The sequence below is a fragment of the Lycorma delicatula genome, chromosome 4 (genome assembly GCF_047948215.1).
Source record: "Lycorma delicatula isolate Av1 chromosome 4, ASM4794821v1, whole genome shotgun sequence".
Taxonomy (NCBI): domain Eukaryota; kingdom Metazoa; phylum Arthropoda; class Insecta; order Hemiptera; family Fulgoridae; genus Lycorma; species Lycorma delicatula.
The window spans coordinates 116164734-116181170 of NC_134458.1; the positions used below are offsets into that span (position 1 = coordinate 116164734).

The 16437-nt window shown below is 33.5% G+C and overlaps 1 protein-coding gene across 3 annotated transcripts in view; it reads left to right on the forward strand.

Annotated features, from left to right (window-relative positions):
- LOC142323790 (putative gustatory receptor 28b) overlaps positions 1-16437 on the forward strand; it is a 70047-nt gene that overhangs the window by 34451 nt on the left and 19159 nt on the right. For 2 of the 3 annotated variants that reach the window (XM_075364005.1, XM_075364002.1), the window contains exon 1: positions 11356-11487. The exons of the other annotated variant lie outside the window; for it this stretch is intronic. In XM_075364005.1, coding sequence (XP_075220120.1) covers positions 11482-11487 — 6 coding nt within the window. In that variant the 5' untranslated portion in view covers positions 11356-11481. Of the gene's footprint in view, positions 1-11355; positions 11488-16437 lie in introns of those variants that run through there. 3 annotated transcript variants of the gene reach the window in all.

Consider the following 16437-nt stretch of genomic DNA (forward strand, 5'->3'; position numbering starts at 1 on the left):
GAGACGCCCGAAGCTGAGACTCACCTTGGCGGGAAGACGGATCGAAGCCAGACCTGCGATTAAATACTTCGAGGTCTGGGTAGACACGAGGCTCCGATTTGGAACACAAGCCATCGAAGGGGCTGCCAAAGCGGAGAAGACGATGAGGTTCTCCTACCCAACTGCGGTGGTCCGACCCAGTTGCGAAGAATACCGCTGGCGGGAGTTGCATACACCACGATATTGTACGGGGCTGAATTGTGGGGGAGCGTCACTAAGTACGCGAAATATTTAGGATGACTCGAGACTTCACACAGGGAATGCTGTTTAAGGTTGGCCTTTTACCAAGAGGCCTGCTGATTGAGCAAAAAAGAGACTTTGGGCATTGGGATCTCTATCTCCTGCCGATAAGAGGAGAATTTCTGCTGATATAGAAGAGGAGTTGTTAGCAATCTGGCAAAGCAGTGGGACAAAGGGACGAGAGGGTGGTACACGCACCGCATTGTCGGAGATATTTGAAGCTGATACCGAATGACTCATGGCTCGCTGGGTTACTCTTTAACGCAGTTTCTGGCGGGCCATGGAGGCTACAGAGCTTACTTGTACAGAAGATTCTGTTTGGACCACTCGGGCCATTGTCCCACGTGTGCTGAGGAGGAGACCCCTCTACATGTTTATTTTAGTTTTATACGATTTGAGAATGAACGCCAAGAGATGCTGGAAGCCTTGGGCTCAAAGATCATGTTTAATCCAGAAGACAGTCAGAGAATTATGATGAGAGGACCTCTTGAATGGAAGGTTATAGAGGTCTACGTTAAGAAAGTGAATGACAGATTACATGCCTCGGAGGAAGCACGACGGGGAATTCGACGCCGGAGGGTGCCGGGCCGGACAGGCCCGCGCCTGAGCGCTTAGAGGACCCCCAACCATGTGGGGGTCGTCTTCGCGCAATGAAGTTGCGGGCACTCCGCAATATGATTACAATCTGATGGCTGTATACTTCCCCTGTCGGAGGTAATGCTCCACAAGCGCTTCCAGAAAGGGTAAGGGGGAAAAAAGAAGATATTAACCAAAGTAATACATATCACGACGAATGGTTAGTATTAAAGATAAAAATAAAACTTGTAAGTTCATTTTATGAACTGAAAAGGAAAATTATATATATATATATAAATGTATTGTGTTATTTGTAAATAAAAACTTGGCAAATGTTTTGTACCAGTACAACTGATGTACCATGAATGTATTGTTGAATGCTAGCAGCAATTCACAATAGTACTTTGAAAGGTTGCGATATAACGTCATTGTTGCAATACTTTCCTAACTATAGTAGTTAATGTAGGAATTATCTTAAAAAAAACTATTCCAAATATTATTTTGATCCTGTCGTAATACGAGTTTTAGCGGAAAAACAGATTTCGATTTTACAGCAAACATTATTAAAGCAAATTTGTTACTGTGTAAATAATCCAATTTGTTTTTCTTCAAAAATTCAACCCTTCCTCCTAAAATTTAAATATATGTTTTTTGTTCTTTTCCTCTATTTCCCTTAATTCAAATATTTTTCAAATATTTTTTGAAAGTTTATACTTCATAAGAGGATATACGGCTATCAAGAAATGTCTATAATTTTTTTTTAATAACCCGGGACGTAAATTGTAAAAACGTTTTTTGAAGATTTTATTTTCTTATTTTAGCCTTTATTGAAGAGGGTTAGATTTAGAGAAAACTTTACTTAAGAAAATTTGTTAAGCTTTATCTATTTATGAATATTTTTAAAAATATATATATTTTTTAATTTATTTATTACCCACTAAAAATTATATACTCTTTTTTTTATTTTTTGGCTTTAATTCTTTTCATCATTATTATTATTTTTTTAATTTATACTTTTCTTTATCAGTTAAAAGGGCTACTAAAATTAAAGTAGCTTTGGCACCTGTATTATATTCGGACCCAAAATGAGAAGCAATTTTTTTCATTATTTTTATAAAAGTTATACTCTATTTTTTCAGTGTTCTAAACAATTCTCTTTTAAATTATTTTTCCTTATTTTGTTAAGGATCACTTCTTTATAAAAAAAAAGTCTCCTAAATTTTCCGCAAGAGTAAGGAAGCCCCTATATTCAAACATTTTTTTTTTAAATTTAAGAATTTTTATACTTAAATCTTATTTTGTTAATAATGATTTGACCGGCATAGCCGGGAAATATAATAAATAAAGTTTCATTTGGGATACTTTTCAGTTATAAATTTAATTAAATATCTCTTGACCGTTTCTTAGCTATTTTTATTTTAAAAGCCTTTCAGTATATCTCTTTTATTTGTTATTTAATAACTTATATTTGATAAATAATTTTTCTGGCTGTCATTTTAATTCTATCAAGGGTAACGATATCTATTAAAATAATTAAATTACGTTTAAAATTCTACTGATCAATTTACACCTACCGTATAATATTTGTATTATCTTAATATCAGCCAGTGTCAACAACAATTTGTATATCTTTTATATCAAACATACACATTAATTTCAAACATGGCCTGTTAAACGAGGAAAAAAAGAGTACTCAACCTGTCAACGAAAAAAATGAAAATAATTTATCCTATAACTTAAAGGATAAATGGTATACATTTACATTGTAATTCAATTTGATTTTATCAATTTATAAAATGGTTTTGATTTATTTTATGAAGAAAATTATCTGTAGTTTTTATTGTTTATTCTTTCTTTAAATAAAATATTAAACAGCAGGCGGGGCTTGTCATTTCTTAATGTCTATTTCAAAGTTGTTGTTTTAGATTGAATTTTTTTTATATTAAAATAAAATTCTGTATTACAAAAAGCTTATTCAACACAAATCTATTTTGCTAAAGTTACTACTTTCAAATTTGTGTTATTTGTAACTATTTACTACTTTTCATTGTATTTTACTTTTCTAAAAAAATAATTGTAATACATTATTAAATTCAGTTGAATATTAAATATAATTTTAAATCATCATTGCGATGTAATAATTTCATTATAAAAAATAAATTGATATATAAAAATATTACAGGAAAATAAATAGTATAGTGTAAATTTAAATTTTATTTTAATGACTTGGAAAATTATATTTTTATTTTGGAAATTAATAGGTTTAGCTCCGGTACGATTACGTAAAACTACGAACGGAACAGTCATGGAAACGTCAACGTTAGGCTTTATTTATAGTGTAACTATATTTATAATATATGCAAGTTTAGGATGTTACGAGTTTATTTCAAATATTAGATCGAACAGAAAAGGTTATAATTTTGCTAATCGTTCAACAATTTTAACTGCAATAACTTTAGACATTGCAACGCTATTGTTATCGGGAGCAACAGCTGTAATGCATGCATCTTGGCAATGTCGTCAAGTATTTGATTTATCATTAAAATTATACAATATAGATAAAAAATTAGATCATTATTGTAATACAAATAAAGTATCATATTTAACATTATCATGGTTAATATATTTAACCATTATTTTAATACTAGACAGAATGGTATCTCATATAAATAATTCTGATGTTTATCTTTTACCATTCCTCATGGGTTACTATCATTTATCTTCAATTTGGTTACAATTTATTGAAGTCGTTTTTAATATAAACGAACGTTTTAAAGTAATTAATGAAAAAATTGAAAAATTTTCGCTTTATAATAGTAAATTCGTAAATAACAATATTTTTACTATAACTGGATTACCATCAATCGAAACTACGCCAGGTAATTTTATAATAATATTTTTTTTTTAACTATAATAAAAAATAAATTATTATTTGTTATTAGCGTAAACAAACCGTATTAGCTTTATATGATTCGACACTAGTATACGTATAACGATTTTCAATTTCACAATTATTGAGTGTAATTGGAATAAGGGAAATAGGATATAATACATTTTCTTGTACATTTCATGCAGTTTATTTGTGAGCAAATATAGAGAAATGGTCGGTGCAACATGTATTGTTGCCGTTACGCCTTTCATTTAGTTTGTAAGTATTGAAAAAATATCAAAAATGTAATGTGCCTTAATACGGAATATTATTTTTTTTTTTATAATAAAAACTATTTCTAAAAACCAAAAATACATTAGATAATCACGTTGATCGTTTAGCCGACTTTTCGGATTCTTGAAAATACAAAACGGGTAATATAAAGATTCTATCCGACCCTCAATGAGCAGTAAGATGTCTTTCACTTTGCTAAACGTATCGGGATGAATCCTACAAAATGTTTTCATTCATACAAAATTAAAATCTGTCAGTAAATTCTTCCAAATAATCTACCTAGACTTTAATAGAAAATTCATTGGTGTATTACGCACGATTGCTGTTGTATAATTTAATTGTTTCAGAGTAAACTCATTCCCATTTAACAGCATAAGTTAACAAACAAAAGTTTAAATACTTGTCTTCCGAAAATCATAACGAATAAAATGTTAATTGTTTGGTTTTATGATAAATTGTGTAGTTTTAATTAGTCCTTATTTCTTTGTAACAACAAAATCGTAACAGCTACATGCTAATATGCACAAAATGTTGTTTTTTGATATTGAATTTCAGTAAGATGATGTTCATATAGCGAGAATATCTGTGGGTATTTTATGAACAATATTTTCTGTTCTTATGATTTCTTGGAATGGAAATAATTACAAACAGATTAGATAAATAAATTTTTTTTTCTGTTCAGTTTATAACAATACATTATATAGATCGAATCAGGAATGGGTAGATATGCCATTCCATAGACAAAATAGAAACTCCCCAGCATCTGACTGGATGGATCAAAGGAAACCATGATAAAACCGTAAAAGAAATAGATGTGATTAGAGTAAAAATTAGTAACTTAAAATATAAAACATGAAATAATATTAAAGTAAATACGGGAAGGTACTAAATGTATAAAATACTATTCAAAAGACGTTAAGGAAAATTATTTACACATATTTACGTTCACGTTAGGGAAATCCAAGAGAATTGATTTTATTATTATTATTTTATTTTAAATAAATTGGTTAAAAGATTTTATATACCTTTCAAACGGATCGGTAATTTATAAAAAAAAATAAATGGTACAGAAGGTACACAATACATATTACAATAAGGTCCTTTCTTTTAAACTGAAATATTTTATCGAATTGCACAAAAAAAAGTCTCTCCGTTTTTAAAGAGGTGGGTATTGTTATTTTTCAAGATTAGGTGACTATTATTTTTAGTAGACTGTTCAAGGTATCTAAACTTAAATAAATACAGTTGATTTCTTTTGTTTGGGAAGGGGATATTTAAAAGCAAAATTGTATTAAATTAAACTAAAATTAGTTGAATAATTGAAAAATACAATAGTATAACTACATGCTGAAGTGTATGTTTCATAATGAATTGTATTGAAGAATATACTCTCAACAACGAAGTAGGAGGGAATTTTTTATTTTTTTTCGATGAGTGGGAGAAACCCTATTTACGGGCGAAGTATCGGGCTCGCTAATAGGTTCCGCAAGATGTTATTAAGAGTGTGTATGTATGGCTGCGCCCTACCGACTAAAACTCCTATCTCACCGATACTCCCCTCCCGGGACCAGACCCACGAATAAGCATTACACAACCCCGAGAGGTACCTTTAAGGTCGGGGGGCGGGGTTAGTCCAGAGTCCCCGTGCATCATCATTGTAGCCCATCCACGCAAGTGCGAACGATCCACTGCTCCGCAGGAGGCTGTCCTATACCCCTCCCTCTGTGGCCCCTTTCTTCACCTATACTTAGGACTTGACGTTTGCTCTCAGGTCGTCCTGTCTCCACTTCTTTCTTCAAGAAGACGTCTACCCAGTCTAGGGAGCCAGCCCCCAAGCTGGCTCCCTAGACCCCACGCGAGAGTCCCTACACTTCAGCATCGCCACCCACCCATGTAAATACAGACGAACGTCGGCTCCACGCAGAGCTGTCTCTCACCCCCTCTTTCTTTGGCCCTCAAGACCCCCAACACGTAGCTCGCTATTGCACCAAAGTTGGCTTCGCTTCTCAGCATGACAATCAAATCCTCTGGGCTACTCATTCCGGTGGCCGCCACACACCTTCGCCGCTGCGCCTCTCACCTAGGGCACTAGAACACAACGTGCTCGGGCGTGTCGGGCTCCCCAGAATACGGGCAATACTGGTCCTCAGCCATCCTCTGTCCACGCTGATAAGTCTTGAAGCCCCCATGCCCCGTCAGAAATTGCGTGAGCCAGAAGTTGGTTTCACTAAACCCCCTTCCGACCTACGGCTCGATCTGAAGATCAATCGGTGCGTCCACCTATCCTTCGTGGACGCATCCCACCTGTTCTGCCAATCACGCATCATGGCAGCGTGAGTAGAACGAAACCATAGTTTCGCACTTTCCATCCTGTAGATGAGGTTCCTCTCGTCTAAATATTTCTGCACCAATTTTCGCAAATAGCCTCTAATCCCCTCACTCCCCCAGCGCTCGGAAAATTGATTCCCAGATGAGGGAGTTGAAGGCATTTCTTACGTCAAGGTGGACCACCTCTGGTATCAATCTGGTCCTCCAGGTGCCCGCCTCCGCGCCATCCACTATCCTGACAACCTCGCTGGCAGCGTCAATCTTGGTTCCCCCCGCTCTAAATCCATACTGTCCGCTGTTGAGTCCTCCTCTTTCTAGTATTTCTTCCTTGAGTCTACTGTCAACATCCACTCCAATAATTTGCACATATTATTGATGAGACATTGGGGTCTGAGGGACAACGCATGCCTCTCAGCGCCCGATTTCTTTATTAGGACGAAACTAGCCCGCTTCCATAACTCAGAAATGCATTATTTCATTCAGCATCCTTAGGGTCTCAACCGGTGCTATCTCCACTAAGATACGAACGATTTCCACCGGGATCCCATCCGGACCCGGGCACTTGTGTACCTTCATCCTCCTGCCAGCCCGGATGAGCTCCTCGGTTCGAAAGGGTAGAACCTCCTGTGCTTTAATCTGTTCTCTTTGGAGATCTTCCCGGTACGGGAACTGTACCCTCACACTTGTTCTCACCTGTTCCTACACCAAGGATCGACAAAGCTTTCTCACCGCCAGCCGATAAACTCTGTCCCACGGATCATCGTCGATTTCACGACAGAGTTCATCCCAGCACTGTTTCTTCGCCACTTTGATCGCAGCTTTTAAGGCTGGTCTAGACGCAATATACTCTGCACGGGTATGCTCAATCTGCGCAGGATCACCTCTTCGATTTGCTCTCTGGTGAGCTCTTTTTTGGCGCAAGATTGCCGATGTAGTTGCCCAATTTCATCACTCAACTAATACCCGAGCCTCTGCCTTTGTTTTGTGTACATGACTCCAGAGTAGCTGCACTCATCTTTTACTATATCCTTCTCCTATCCTTCTTTACTATATACTTCTCAGGTGAAACCCTCTCTACTAGTCTTCGTCTAATTCTGTGCATAAACCTAATGCACCCTATCCTAGAAGTTGCCAATTTGGCGGGAGGTTCTACCCTCTGCTGTACTTCAGAGGAGAATCTTATCAGTTGATGGTCCGATAAGCTCTCCTCCTGTAGCATCTCCTAGTCATGGTAGTAGCCAAAATCACCTTCAGTAACAAACACCAGGTCTAGCACTAACCGTGACTCCCTGCGCATGAACGTATCAGTTTCACCGTTGATACATGTTAATAGGAGTAGGAAGGTTGTCCGAAAAATAATCCACGGTTCATCAGGGTTCAAAGGAAAATTTATTTGTACATCAAACAAAGTTTACAACCCTTCAATATAATCCCCCCTCCCAAATGAAAAGCTGACCTTTCGGCTTTTTTTACGGTTTCGTTCATATGCGCTGTGAATTTTCTGTTCCTATCCAGCCATCCTACAAAGGGAAATACCTTGTAGCATACTAAACTACATTCATACATACTGCAAGATAATTCCCTTTGTAGGATAGCTGGTTCTGCAGGTCCGCAACCTTAATACTAAACTGCGGTAACCTTCTCCTACTTTTTTTTTTTTTTTTTTTTGTTTTACGTTGGAAGTGAAAAAATGTACCTCAACCAAACGCCCAGCAGGGGTGTGGGGTTCATCGCCTGCACGGTAGGATCCACTAAAAATCCACTTCCTCTCATGATGTGATGATAAAAACGCGCAAAGGCTTTATCATCGTCACCACGTGTGCTTTAACGGGTGCCACCTGTGTCGTCCTTCCATGAGGGTTTACAGCGTTCCATGGGGGATACACAGCGACGGCGATCCTGGTGGACCCCGAAAACCTTTCTTAAGTCAGTTAAACCTTCCTTGGTCACTTTCCTTACACATAACTCTCCGTTATCTTCACAATGTTTTCATGAAGAAGTATATGCCCAATTAGTTCCCAACTCTTCTTTTTGTTAACATTATCTACAGCTTCTTCTTCTCTCCTACTTTTTTAAAACTTCTTCATTTGTAACTTCGTCACAAAACCATTTTTTCATCATTTTCCTATAACATCATAAGGTGTTATAAGGTGTTTAAAGGCTTCAATTTTTTTTCCCCCGAGTTCTTATACTGCATGTCTCGTTTGCACACAATGCTATTTATTCTCCATACATAGCTCTTCAATAATCTTTTCCTAGTTTTGGAACAGTCTTGGAAGAAAGTAAATCTTTCTTGTAGTAGAAAGCCTATTGCATGATTTATCCGGCTAATTATACTTTTTTTACTTTGTCCATTACTAGTAATCTTATTCCCGAAAATTGTGAACTTAACTTCTTCAATTTCCTTTCCATTAAGTAATATGTTAGTTCAATCTCTTTTTTGTTCCACACAATTATTTTAGCTTTCCATGTGTTAATCTTCATGTTAAAAATTTCCTCCATGCTTTGTAACAAGTGTGCAAAATCTTGTTCACTTTCCGCAATTATTGTGATGTCGTCTGCAAACCTCAGCAAACTTATTCTCTGTCCTTATTTTTTTACACTTCTATTCATGTTTTCTTCAATTATGGTATTTTATCTAACGCTTCCTGTATGTACGCATTAGACAAATTACATTTCTGTCGTATTCCTTTAACATATTAATTAAAGATAATCCAAAAATTTCAATAAAACCTAAATTTATTCAAAAAATTTCATTCAAATCAATATCAGTCGTTTTTGAGCATTAAACAAACAAATTTACGCAAGTTGAGATAGTTTTATTTAAATTTAAATCTCTATTAAATACAATTATTGTATAATGTAATACACAATAAATAAATTATATTAAAACAAAATTTGAAAAATTTTTCACATAAAATATTAATTTATTATATATTCTGAAAAAATCAATTTTACCTCAGTATACTTCTATGAATAATGCCTCATTATTTATAAATATAACTTTTCTAAAGACTGAGTAACTGATCGTAAAAAAGAAAATATTTTTATTACTGAACTCTTAAAAAAAAAAATTCTGTTAAAAAAATATAAAATAGCAAGTTGTCACTTTTGTTAATGAATAACCTACACTTATCGATTTTTATTCAATAAAAACAAAGTTTAAGTAGTAACACTTCTAAGTGTGAACTTAACGATAGTAAACGTAAAAAAAAAAATTTGGAAAATTTTTCATACAAAAAATGGATTTATTATTTATTTTGAAGGAAAAAGTTCCGTTTTACACCAGTATACTATTATGTATAACCCCTCATAATGCAATCGACAACGTTTTTTCAAAAAAAAAAAAAATAATAATTAACAATACTTCATTGCATGTAACAACTTACATAATATGTTTTATATTTACATTGATGTTAATCGGATCCAGTGGTATTTCAGTGTATCTTAACTATCGTTATTATAGTGAGAATCGAACTCATCTTGAATTTACTATTATGTCATCATCAGGTTTAGAAGTAATTTCCTGCGATATATTTGGTATAATATCATTATCTGGTGCTTTTTTGAGGTGGAAAAAATATTATAAATTACATAAAGCATTGAAATCTACAGATAAATTGTTGCCGATTTATGATAACATTTATACAGTTGTTAACAGAAATGATTTAAATGAATTTTCAGTAAAAAGATTTTACTCTTACTTAATTCTTATTGCATTTGATATATTTATATGGTATTTCATAACTGGAAGTAATGTTTGGACTTATACTCCGGTATATATACTTAAATTTTCAGTTGTATTATTTCTCTTACAGTTTTCTCAAATAGCTAATAAAATGACAAAAAAGTTTAAATCTATCAATAACATTTTTAAAAATATTACAATAAAAAATAGTTATTATGTAATAGCTACAACAGGTAAGAATTAATTTTAGACTAATCACAATTATTGACTCCTGTTTTCATTTGTGTAGTGCTCAGTGTTTTATTAGTATAGCTGCATTATTTTCTTGTATTGCCGTGTTTTCCAAATTAGAAGTATTATAATATTTATAAGAAATATCTACGTTTTTCATGAAATTATTATGATTGTATGTATAACTGTATTCTATTATATGTTTGGAAAGGTTTGAGTTTTCTGGTTTATTACTTTTGATGCCTATGTGCTCTCTTGCACGTGCAGAAAATTTGCAATTGGTCATACCCACGTATATCAAGTCGCAATCCTCACAAACAAGACTGTATACTTCCTGTTTATCTGGGATTTAAATTCGGGATTTATATGAGAAATAAAGAAATACTGCTAATACTCCTTAAAAACATTGCTAACGGTTATAATGTCAGCTCTATAAACAAATTATATAATAAAATTAATTTAAATAACAATACAAAATTATTACCTGATAAAAAGGATAAAATATACATAAAAAATTAATATACACCTTTCAGTCAAAAAATTGAAAAATAGATTTAAAAAATGGGTTAACACCTGCATATTCTACTAATAACAAATTTATAATATATATTAATAATAATTTTAATAAAAAATCATATAATAATGATACCAAATTTGATAAACAGGGAGTATACAGTCTTGTTTGCGAGGATTGCGACTTGATATATGTGGGTGTGACCAATCGCAAATTTTCCACACATACAAAAGAGCACATAAATAGCATTAAAAATAATAAACCAGAAAACTCCAACTTTGCCAAACAAATAATAGAATACGGTCACACATACAATCATAATAATTTCATGAAAATCTTAGATGTTTCTTATGAATATTATGATACTTCTAATTTGGAAAAATATCATATATATTGTAATAACAATAATTTAATTAATGAACAAAAGTTTTTTAAAAACGATATATTATTTAAAAACATACTAAACATAATATAAAGAAGTAATAATTTAATCTAATAATTATCTCTTTGATAACATGGTTCCGTTTGATTTCATTTTAATTCACCAGAGTAAATGTATATTCCTTCAGTATGCTGGTAGGACTGTACAGTCATGACTGTTTTTTGTAACTGTGATCTTTTAAATTTTTAACTTTCATGAAATAATTTTATCTCCTGATAATGGCTTTCAAGTAAGCCGAAAAATCTTGAGTTCATATCAAAATGCTGGTAAGGTGGATTTTATTAATTGTTAATTTGTTTATAAAATTTAATTTTAAACATTCTTCTAACCACTTTAAAGAAAAAAAAAATATATATATATATATATATATAATGTTACTACTGTATTATATTAGGAAGAATTCAGATCAGGATTTACACCCCCCTCCACTTGACACACACACACAACACTATGAGCTTTTTGTATGGCTACCAAAAAGGGGAAAATTAGACCCTGGGTTGGTCCTTAGATAGATTCCTCCTCATCAAACTACAGAAATTCCAAAAACACAATATCTACAAAGGTTCTCGTATGTTTTTCTTGGATTCAGTAATGAAATTTTTAATTGTTCTACAATTTCTTGTTATTATTATCTCTCCCTCGCATGATTGTGGTCTTAATCTACACTGACAGACTATTCCAAGTCAATACAAATACTATTATGATTGTATATTTATGATCTGACAATGTGGCATGTTTTAGTATGACTGATTTCTGAAAGTCTCTCTGTTGTGTGTGTGTGTGTGTGTGTGTGTGTGTGTGTGTGTGTGTGTGTGTGTGTGTGTGTGTGTGTGTGTATGTGCGTGTGTGTATTGAGTCCTAACTGTACTACATGTAGTGTGAATATGTGAAATGTAAGGTCTGTAACTGACATAATGAGGGGATAATGTTGGCTTTTTCTTGTTTCCAGAACCTTTTTATTTCTATCACTAAATAGTAGGTATTTTGATATCTTTTTGATATATACGGTTTTGATATTTGTGTCAGAGATGGCAATATCAATTAAGTTGGTGATTTTTTTCTTTTTTGGATTGGAGAGTGATGTCTGGTCTATTATTTTATCAAAAGGGATCGTTTTATCCTTATGAATGTTGACATCACAGTACGGTTTGTATTTACTATTTTCAAGTGTGGCTGTTGGTGTATATTTGTTGTAGGAATCTGTGTTTTCAATGAGTTTGTATGTTATGGTTAGTGCTGGATGTAGTATTTTAATTGCTGCATTATTTATGGCTTCTATTCAATTCCAGTTAGAACTTTGCATTCATCTGTGATGTATTCCACTGTTTCCTTTTGTTGATGGCATCTCCTGCATGTATCATTTGTGGCAGATGGGTCGCTAATTATTTACTTTTTGTAATTTTCATTATGATTGTATTGCAGAATTTACTTGCATATATATATATATATATATATATATATATTACTTGCATATAATGATATCCATTAATTTTGTCAAGTTTAAAAAAATAATAAGTTTTGAAAAATAATAATAAATCATACAAAAATGATGATACTTTTTCCCATGAGATTTTCACCTAACATTTAAATTATTATTCTCCTTTCTGTACCTTTTGTTTTCATCTGACTCTATCAAGCTTTCTTTCAATCAGCTGTGCTCCGTAATACAATACAAAAATATATGGAATTGTAAATATTAAATAAAATTAATAGACAAAAAAATAATTAAAATTTAGTACTGATTATAAGGTTTGATTTCAGTAAATAATGAATATGTAGGTTAACAAATCACAAAATCACTTCTTCGTCATTATTAATTATTTTTAAAGTAATTGTTAATGATTTTTTTCTATTAGCCTCTATACCCTCTAGGTTCATATTCAGATATCTGTGTGTTGGATGTTATAAACCCAATATTGGTGTATTTTACTTCAGTCTAGATTTTCAAATAACTACACATTGATATTTTAAATGTCTAGTTAAATACCCTTAAAATATTATCAGGGAAAATTTATCCAACATAAGAAAAAACAATCTATCCCTGGACAAAGAATGAATTAAAACTACTTTACCCAAGAAGTAGGGCGATTCAAAGAAAGGGGAAATTTAAAAAATTAAATAACGTTAATGAAAAACTTTTTTTAGAAAATGAATTTTATTTCATGTAATTGTACAAATGTTGCCATTTTAGGATACATACATTTTAGTTTATTTTTTAAAGATGATTTCTTGCAGGTGACCTCCTCTTCTACGTAAACACTCACGAAGTCTCTTCGTTAAATTGTTCATGGTTTGATGTAACATCTCAACTGCAATTTCCGCAATTGCTTCTAGGATCTTTGCCTTCAGTTCTTCCGTTGTAGCAGGTCTACTGTGGAACACTTTGCTTTTAAGGTAACCCTACAAAAAGTAATCGCAAGCTGAGAGATCAGGCGATCTGGAGGCCATCAATGTCACCATTTCGTGAAATGACACGTTGTCCAAACAATCGGCGTACAGCTGCCATCGATGGTGCAGTATGTGACGTTGCTCCGTCTTGTTGAAACCAGGCTGTGTTAAGAATCGGTGGAAATCTCTTTTGTTATTCCACAACAAAGGTTTCAAGCATGGCTACGTAACGAGCCGACGTCACTGTAATCGCAAGACCGTTGTCATCCTCAAAAAAAAATAAGGGCCTATAACACCGTAAGATGACATAGCACTCCACACGGTCACTTTTTGGCTGTGCAACGGATGCTGGTGTAGCTGCGTAGGATTTTCTTGTGCCCAGTATCTGAAATTTTGCTTGTTAACAAATCCACTGAGGTGGAAATGCGCTTCGTCTGACATCCACATTTCGTGAAAAAACTCTTCGTTATCATTTATCATCTGAAGCATTACATTACAGAATTGTGCTCGCACAACTGCATCGTTCGGTTTCAGTTCCTGGACGATCTGCAACTTGTATGGATGGTATTGCAAGTCCTTCACTAACATTCTTCGAACACTTGAACTATGCAATTGTAAAGATGCTGAGAGACGACGGATTGACCGATGTGGACTTCGTGTGACAGCATCTTGTAAAGCTTGAACATTCTGTGGTGTACGGACGGTTCGCTCACGGCCTGGAGGTTTCTTTTTCATTGCCGAACCAGTTTCCTCAAAATTAGATATCCATGTTTTAATTGCATGTGCTGATGGAACACGGTCGTGCCGTCCCAGATTAAAATGACGGCGAAATTCTCTACGCGCTTCCTCCACACTGTCATTGTTTTTGTAAAACGCTTTGATAGCAAATGCAAGTTGCGCACCACTCCAAGAATCCATGACAACTAAATGGCAGGTTAGGTTAGAGAGGCTGGCACCACTTATCAAGTGCTACCAATCACCCACGGCTACCAACACAGCTTTCAAAATTTCCCGTTTCTTTGAATCACTCTGTATTATATATTTTTAAGTACCATTACTTATTAAATTTCATTAATTGAAAGCAGCTAGAGCTTATGTATTCTTCGGGTCTATGATTAATCGTAAGTATCTAATTAGAAGGAATGGATGTAAATTATTAATCAGAAATGGATTTGCAGGTTTGTTTTTGTTACGCTAAACAGATCTCATAAATGCTACTGACGCTCTTATTGGACCTTGTCCTCTTTAGAGGAAGTTCATACCTTGTTATCAAGGTATGAATTTCCCCTACATAAAATGTAACAGTATACTCCTTATTAATAATTATGGGTCCTTTTCACCCTGCATCTATCCAGTCCTTTGGTATTAATAGTTAAACATCATTGACTGTTACCATTCATTTCATCGTGATATTCTAGGGAACATCTGAATTCGAATACCCATAAACCACTGTTCAAAAACCCATTTTCACTTCCAATGGGGCGTTACAATTAATCATTTATATTTTCCACCCGGGGTTTTTACCCCATTCGACAAACCTCGTTAAAATTTTCTTTCTCTCTTCACGAAAGCACTTATTTTTCTTAAATATTCCCAACGCCAGGAAATAACATCTTCGAGTTCAATCAATAAAACATTATTTTTCTGGACATGAAACGAAAATTCTTCGATATTAAAACACGATGTAATGTATTTCTAGAAAAATTCGGTAGTTCAGAATCTGTATTCAGGGCATTTAATACTTTGTTTAAATTATGAAGCTGAATATTGAAATAAACGAAGTTTTCCTACAAGTTAGGAAAAGTTCGTTATATGAACATTTTTCTGACAGCGGTTTCAGTAAAATCGTCCAACTTTTCTATCGTTTTCTCACGCTTGGAGTCTTTTTAAAGATAACAAACACGTTAACCATCATTTTTTCTACTCGTATATTATTTAAAAATTGTTCTTTTGATGACGCCTGTTACACTACTTGCTTTCCGAGCAATCTCTGACTGCAGTTTTAGGGTTATCTTGTTTTAAGATTACATATACATTGCTGGTTATTATTTTTATTTTTTATTTTTTGGAGCTACTTAAGGGTTTTCCCGGCTTGTGTTTCACGACAGAATCACTCATTGTTAAAACCCGATTGGCACAAAAAGACAGAGTAAATTAAAATAAATGAAAATAATACGGAATAAGTGTTATAAAAATGAACTATAAAACTGTACCGTACCGTACAAAGTAACACGATAAAATAGACTGAGATACTTTCTTTCACTGAACCCAATAATGGTGTAAGCATTACAAATGATGTATCGTTATAAACAAAGACTCAAAAAAATGTTTAATTGCTTATTGTCGGCATGCCACGGCGACAGTCAAATAACAACTGACAATACATTATTATAGGAATAAATCAATAATTGCACTTGCACGTGGGAGTAACAGAATGGCTCAGCCCAACTATCGAGATATTATTTATTCATGCTGAATTCATATTTATATCTGCTGCACGGTTTCGTAAGACAAGGTATAGTTCGTAATTTTATAAGCACTTGTAAAATCCTGTGGCTCAAAAATCTCTAAAACTACTACATCAATTTCATTGAAATTTAGATGTAATGTAGTAATGTCTCTGAAGTTGTACATATGAAAATTTATTGAAGATTGGTTGCGTCGTTCTTCAGTTACGCTCAATTAAGGTCGAAAAAAGTTTGAGGTTATATTGACTTTTCTTTTTCCTGTTTAGCCTCCGGTAACTACCGTTTAGATAATACATCAGAGGATGAATGAGGATGATATGTATGAGTGTGAATGAAGTGTAGTCTTGTACATTCTCAGTT